Below are 7,718 nucleotides of genomic sequence, written 5' to 3'. Positions count from 1 at the left end.
AGAACAGAGCAGGGCAGGACAGAACAGAGCAGAACAGAGCAGAGCAGGACAGAACAGAGCAGAGCAGGACAGAACAGAGCAGGGCAGAACAGGACAGAACAGAACAGAGCAGAGCAGGACAGAACAGAGCAGAGCAGGGCAGAACAGAACAGGACAGAACAGAGCAGGGCAGAACAAAGCAGAACAGAGCAGGGCAGAACAGAGCAGAACAGAACAGGACAGAACAGAGCAGGGCAGAACAAAGCAGAACAGAGCAGGGCAGAACAGAGCAGAACAGGACAGAACAGAGCAGGGCAGAACAGAGCAGGGCAAAACAGAGCAGAGCAGAGCAGAGCAGAACAGGACAGAGCAGGACAGAACAGAGCAGAGCAGAACAGAGCAGAGCAGAGCATAGCAGAGCAGGACAGAACAGAGCAGGGCAGAACAGAACAGAGCAGAGCAGAGCAGAGCAGAACAGAGCAGAACAGAACAGAGCAGAACAGAACAGAGCAGAACAGAACAGAGCAGGACAGAACAGAGCAGAACAGGGCAGGGCAGGGCAGAACAGAACAGAACAGAACAGAACAGAGCAGGACAGAACAGAGCAGAACAGAGCAGAGCAGAGCAGGGCAGAACAGAATAGAACTGAACATAGCAGGGCAGAACAGAGGCAGCTTTATTCATCCCTGTAGACCACAGCAGAACAGAGTAGGACAGGGCAGAACAGAACTGAAAAGAGCAGGGCAGAACAGAGCAGAAATAACTATGTAGTTAGATGGTAATTGACACAATGGCCTCCCTCTGCTCTCCCTTTAGACGTGGACACCTGTGAGAAGTGGCTGAACTGTAAGAGCAACTTCCTCCAGAGATACCTCAACCAGGTCCTGTCAGAACTACCCAGCTGCCCCTGCACTTACCCCTCGGCCACCGCCGACACCGTGGTCAGCGTCTTCGACGAGGGACACGACCGGACGTTCCGTTGGCGCGACGCCAGCGGGCCTAAAGAACGCCTGGACATCTACAAACCCTCGGCGAGGACTTGCATCCGCTCGGCCCTTTCCGGCGACGTCTCCACGCTCGCCGCCCAGCACTGTTGCTACGACAACCGCGACCATCTGATCACGCGGGGGAAGGGTGCGGGAACGCCCAACCTGATCAGCACAGAGTTCTCACCGGAGCTCCACTTCAAGGTGGACGTGCTGCCCTGGATCCTGTGTAAAGGGGACTGGAGCCACTTCCACGCGCTGCGACCGCCCAACAACGGCCTGGTCTGCCCGGAGAACCCCCACCAGGACGTGTTCATGAACGAGCTGGAGGAGGCCCGGGAGTACTGAGAACGCGAGCAGTCGCCAAAACTACATTACCCAGAATGTGCCAGAACAGTGGGGTTCAATCCTAACTTGAGAAAAGAAAGCAGGGATGTTTTGAATTGCATTTAAGTCAATAGGAAGTTTGGGGATTGTGAAGTTGAAGGTACAAGTTAATCTCAAGTTAGGAGTTGGCACATTAAACATCATGCGACCAGGCCCAACAGAAAAGAATTGAACTTCATTGAACTGAACAAAAAAAAAGAGATGCAGTCCTGCCGATGTGTTTCGCATCCAGTAAGATTCCCAGCTCTCTTGATGTCTGTCCACACTCCTGTGTGCATGTAAGCATGACGTTGTCATCTAGCCTGTTGGTGTTGTAGGAGCTCTGTCTGTGTGACTGACCATCAGTGTTGGGGGTAACGTGTTACAAAAGTAACATGTTATATAATCAGATTACTTTTATGAGTAATGGAGTAAAGTAACGCGGTACTTTTTCAAATTGGGTAATACATTACATGACCAAAAGTATGTGGACACCTGCTCATCGAATATCTCACTCCAAAATCATGGGCATTAATATGGAGTTGGTCTCCCCCTTTGCTGCTATAACAGCCTCCACTCTTCTGGGAAGGCTTTCCACTAGATGTTGGAACATTGCTGCGGGGACTTGCTTCCATTCAGCCACAAGAGCGTTAGTGAGGTCGGAAGCTGATGTTGGGCGATTAGGCCTGGCTCGCAGTTGGCGTTCCAATTCATCCCAAAGGTGTTCAATGGGGTTGAGGTCAGGGCTCTGTGCAGGCCAGTCAAGTTCTTCCAAACTGATCTCTACAAACCATTTCTGTATGAACCTCGTTTTGTGCATGGGGGCATTGTCATGCTGAAACGGGAAAGGGCCTTCCCCAGAATTTGGCCTTAGACAGATTCGTCTAGAATGTCATTGTATGCTGTAGCGTTAAGATTTCAAATCAAATCAAATGTATTTATAAAGGCCTTCTTACATCAGCTGATAAACCCCAAACAGCAAGCAATGCAGGTGTAGAAGCACGGTGGCTAGGAAAAACTCCCTAGAAAGGCCAGAACCTAGGAAGAAACCTAGAGACGAACCAGGCTATGAGGGGTGGCCAGTCCTCTTCTGGCTGTGCCGGTTGGAGATTGTAACAGAACATGGCCAAGATGTTCAAATGTTCATAGATGACCAGCAGGGTCAAATAATAATAATCACAGTGGTTGTCAAGGGTGCAACAGGTCAGCACCTCAGGAATAAATGTCAGTTGGCTTTTCATAGCCGATCATTCAGAGTATATCTACCACTCCTGCTGTCTCCAGAGAGTTGAAAACAGCAGGTCTGGGACAGGTAGCATGTCCGGTGAGCAGGTCAGGGTTCCATAGCCACAGGCAGAACAGTTGAATCTGGAGCAGCAGCACGACCAGGTGGACTGGGGACAGCAAGGAGTCATCAGGCCAGGTAGTCCTGAGGCATGGTCCTAGGGCTCAGGTCCTCCGAGAAAGAAAGAATTAGAGAGAGCATACTTAAATTCACACAGGACACCGGACAAGACAGGAGAAATACTCCAGATATAACAGACTGACCCTAGCCCCCCGACACAAACTATTGCAGCATAAATACTGGAGGCTGAGACAGGAGGGGTCGGGAGACACTGTGGCCCCGTCCGATGATACCCCCGGGCAGGGCCAAACAGGCATGATATAACCCCACCCACTTTGCCAAAGCACAGCCCCCACACCACTAGAGGGATATCTTCAACCATCAACTTACCATCCTGAGACAAGGCCCAGTATAGCCCATAAAGATCTCCGCCACGGCACAACCCAAGGGGCCAACCCGGACAGGAAGATCACATCAGTGACTCAACCCACTCAAGAGACGCATCACTCCCAGGGACGGTATGAAAGAGCACCAGTAAGCCCTGTAATGGGGTTAGAGGCAGAGAATCCCAGTGGAGACAGGGGAACCGGCCAGGCAGAGACGGCAAGGGCGGTTCGTTGCTCCAGTGCCTTTCCGTTCACCTTCACACTCCTGGGCCCGACTACACTCAATAATAGGACCTACTGAAGAGATGAGTCTTCAATAAAGACCTAAAGGTTGAGACAGAGTCTGCGTCTCTCACATGGGTAGGCAGACCATTCCATAAAAATGGAGCTCTATAGGAGAAGGCCCTGCCTCCAGCTGTTTGCTTAGAACATCTAGGGACAGTTAGGAGGCCTGCGTCTTGTGAAGGTAGCGTACGTGTAGGTATGTACGGCAGGACCAAATCAGAGAGAGAGGTAAAAAGCAAGCCCATGTAATGCTTTGCAAGTTAGCAGTAAAACCTTGAAATCAGCCCTTGCCTTAACAGGAAGCCAGTGTAGAGAGACTAGCACTGGAATAATATGATCAAATTGTTTGGTTCTAGTCAGGATTCTAGCAGCCGTGTTTAGCACTAACAGAAGTTTATTTAGTGCTTTATCCGGGTAGCCGGAAAGTAGAGCATTGCAGTAGTCTAATCTAGAAGTGACAAAATTATACATTTTTCTGCATCATTGTTGGACAGAAAGTTTCAGATTTTTTGCAATGTTACGTAGATGGGAAAAAAGCTGTCCTTGAAACAGTCTTGATATGTTCATCAAAAGAGAGATCAGGGTCCAGAGTAACGCCGAGGTCCCTTCACTGGAACTAAGGGGCCTAGCCTGAACCGTGAAAAACAGCCACAGACCATTATTCCTCCTCCACCAAACTTTACAGTTGGCACTATACATTGGGGCAGTCTGTCAGACTGCCAGATGGTGAACCGTGATTCAATACTCCAGAGAACGTGTTTCCAATGCTCCAGAGTTTAATGGCAGCAAGCTTTACACCCCTCCAACCCATGCTTGGCCTTGTGCATTGTGATTTTAGGCTTGTGTGCAGCTGCTCGGCCATGGAAACCCATTTAATTTAGCTTCCAACCATCAGTTATTGTGCTGACGTTGCTTCCAGAGGCAGTTTGGAACTCGGTACTGAATGTTGCAACCGAGGACAAACAATTTATACACGCTATGCGCTTCAGCACTTGGTGGTCCTGTCTGTGAGCTTTCACTTTGCAGCGGAGCCGTTGTTGCTCCTAGACGTTTCCACTTCACAATAACAGCACTTACAGTTGACCGGGGCAGCTCTAGCAGGGCATGGGGGCAGCTCTAGCAGGGCATGGGGGCAGCTCAAGCAGGGCATGGGGGCAGCTCTAGCAGGACATGGGGGCAGCTCTAGCAGGACATGGGGGCAGCTCTAGCAGGACATGGGGGCAGCTCTAGCAGGGAAGAAATTTGATGAACTGACTTGTTGGAAAGGTGGCATCCTTTGATGGTCCCACGTTGAAAGTCACTGAGCTCTTCAGTAACGCCATTCTACTGCCAATGTTTGTCTATGGAGATTTTAGACACCTGTCAGTAAGTGCTGAAATAGCCAAATCCATTCATTTGAAGGGGTGTCCACATACTTCTGTATATATAGTGTATTATTACATTTACTTTGTCAAACATGCGTTACTTCCAGAATCATCTGTCTACCGGCCACGTGTTTCCATGATCCGATCTCGAGTCGTTTCCTCGTTTAGATGTCGAGCAGCGGAGAAGCCCTTCTGTGGCTCAGTTGGTAGAGCATGGCGCTTGTAACGCCAGGGTAGTGGGTTCGATTCCCGGGACCACCCATACGTAGAATGTATGCACACATGACTGTAAGTCGCTTTGGATAAAAGCGTCAGCTAAATGGCATATATTATTATTATTATATTAAGCCTGTTTGTCGACATGTCATGACAGCTGCTGTCCATAGAAACGCTCTTAGAGGGCTGTTTTCCCGTCTACTGGCAGGTGTGTCCTCTATACATCATTATGGGTCCGCCTACTTGCGCTCTATAACCATAATTTGCGGCTCGAGAGAAAGATTTTTAATGAAATGATAGAGACGTTTGTAGAGACATTTGGCTGACAGTCTACATGGGTAATTAAGTAGCCCATATGATAGCACAGCACCTTTAGACTAGCTTTAGACTAAAGCAGCTCCAACCTGAGTTAGTAAGTAGCCTATCTTTGGTAGCGTGAGCAGCTCGCCTTTCTCCCTCCGAAATATTTTTTTTTTTAAATGAAGTAATATTGAAACGAGCGTGTTACTTTTGTTAAATGTAACTAGTAATACAACCTTTTCGAGTAACAAATCCCAACACTGATGAACAGAGCAACATAACTATGGTTAACCTACTTCCTTATATGATTTTGCTATGTGAGATGTTTGATACTGTGGTAAGTCTGATTTTGAAGAGGGGAATGGTGAGACGGAACATGTCTGGGCCAATTGAAAAGTCTTAACGATGCTGCTAAGAGAATATACTTCAGATGTGATAGGGACTGGAGAGGAATCTACATATGGTTGCACTAACGTGCATGAATTTGAGCGATTCTTCTTTAAAATATATATTTATGGCTGAGGAGAGAATTGGGTCTAAAGATCTTGACAAACAAGAACAACAACCTCCAGCAATTCATGGTAATTAATGATAACATGCAAAACAGATGTTCTTCCAAGGTGGCGTGATCTGATCTGGACTGAATTTATGATCCACAGTCTCAACAATGACAGCTTGATAACCTTCAATCATGGATGTTTCTACAGTTTTCTCAGGGGAACTCAAGTTGTTCGAGAATATAGTCCATTTTGACATGTACCTCAACAGTGGAGAAGTATCGGGACCCAGTGGTTCAGAATGCTCCTTCACATAAATGGTACATGTTAGGGAAATGGAAACTGCAGAGGAAAATGGATAGTGGATAAAAACACTTAAAATTACGAAATGATCCTCTTTGTGCGTTATTTGGCATGTAGTCTTTAATGTAGTCTTTCAATTAATGTAATTACATTTAAATAGCTTTTTGCGTTGCTGTGTTGTATTGGATTGGCAAAGGCTTCATTATAGAGGGAACACCTATAGTCTTAATGTTTACGCTCCAAACCTTTATCGGGAAATCTAGTTTTGGAATAACATGTAAGCAAGACCTTTTATTTAATGTATAAAAAACACAAACGATGGTGTGTAAGCATATATACCCATGTTTATATATTATAATTGTGAAGGGATGACTTGGCAGAAATGCTGCATTATTAATTTGTAAAGTATATTATCATGTGAGTTTCTGTTTAAAAGCATGGTTGATCTTTTGTGATTTCCTAAACTAGTGTTACTACCGCATTGTACAGTATTTATTGTCCGTTTTTTAAAAGTCTGCTCCAACTTTGACTCTTCTAAAACCCACACGGGGCATTATTACGAACTAAGGTTGCAAAAAAAAAATCTGACAACTTTCCCAGGTTTCTCTGAAATGCTGAGAATTTCTGGAATCAGAAATGCTGCAAGAGGAATCATCCAACCGGGATTTCTGTAGAAAAAAGTTTCAGGAATGTTGCAACTCTACTACGGACAGACACTGGCGCCACGGTGACGTCGCATGACAGGACCACTCCCAACAGTGACTATATCAAGTGTCTGTATATACTTAGATATTTTTTTTATTGTATTTCAGTGAAACTATGTCGTGACAAATACAACGATGAATATAAAGACATTTTCTGGCTCGTTTGAAGGTGTCCTTTATGTAACGGATGTGAAACGGCTAGTTAGTTAGCGGTGTTGCACGCTAAATAGCGTTTCAATCGGTGACATACTTGCTCTGAGACCTTGAAGTAGTGGTTCCCCTTGCTCTGCAAGGGCTTTTGTGGAGCGATGGGTAACAATGCTTCGTGGGTGACTGTTGTTGATGTGTGCAGAGGGTCCCTGGTTTGCGCCCGGGTATGGGTGAGGGGACAGACTAAAGTTATACTGTTACACTTATTCAGTCCAGTTTACACACATTGATGTCAAATCAAAGTGTGTTTGTCACATGAACAGAACACAGTGGGTGTAAAGGTACTGTGAAATTCTGACCTGTAGCTCTTCTTGAAAGTTCAGAACAAAATGTAAAAGTAGCAAAAGTATTAATGCCCAATGTTCTGTTTCTCTGTGTGGCTGACTTCCCTCAACTCCCACTAGGCCTCTACTCATCCACTACATTACAAAAACACAACATTAGCGAACTTTGACAGGCCTGCGTTTTTACTCAGAGTAGCATCATTACCAAATGTAATGTTTTCACAAGAGCCTGATCAGTGAAGGACGCCCTCGGTATCTCCCTCAGGGTTCCAGCTAGACAGCCAAGGAGAGAAGCAGACTTTGTTTTTCCATTTGATGTACCTTAACCAGGACCATCCAGGCCCGCTTACTGATCTTACGATGCTGAACCCATAGAGATGCTGCTGAACCCAAAGAGATGCTGCTGAACCCATAGAGATGCTGCTGAACCCATAGAGATGCTGCTGAACCCAAAGAGATGCTGCTGAACCCATAGAGATGCTGCTGAACCCAT

At 46.5% G+C, this 7,718-nt stretch overlaps 1 protein-coding gene across 2 annotated transcripts in view; it reads left to right on the top strand.

Moving 5' to 3' along the window:
- ism2b (isthmin 2b) overlaps positions 1 to 4,901 on the top strand; it is a 114,632-nt gene extending 109,731 nt beyond the window's left edge. For both annotated transcript variants that reach the window (XM_052524161.1, XM_052524162.1), the window contains exon 5: positions 796 to 4,901. In XM_052524161.1, the coding sequence (XP_052380121.1) occupies positions 796 to 1,313 (518 nt within the window). In that variant the 3' untranslated portion in view covers positions 1,314 to 4,901. The remainder of the gene's footprint in view (positions 1 to 795) is intronic.
- Positions 4,902 to 7,718: the final 2,817 nt, after the last annotated feature.

Source organism: Oncorhynchus keta, chromosome 8 (assembly GCF_023373465.1).
Source record: "Oncorhynchus keta strain PuntledgeMale-10-30-2019 chromosome 8, Oket_V2, whole genome shotgun sequence".
Taxonomy (NCBI): domain Eukaryota; kingdom Metazoa; phylum Chordata; class Actinopteri; order Salmoniformes; family Salmonidae; genus Oncorhynchus; species Oncorhynchus keta.
The sequence above is the reverse complement of the archived record's forward strand: the minus strand, read 5'-3'. Positions and strand labels throughout refer to the sequence as shown.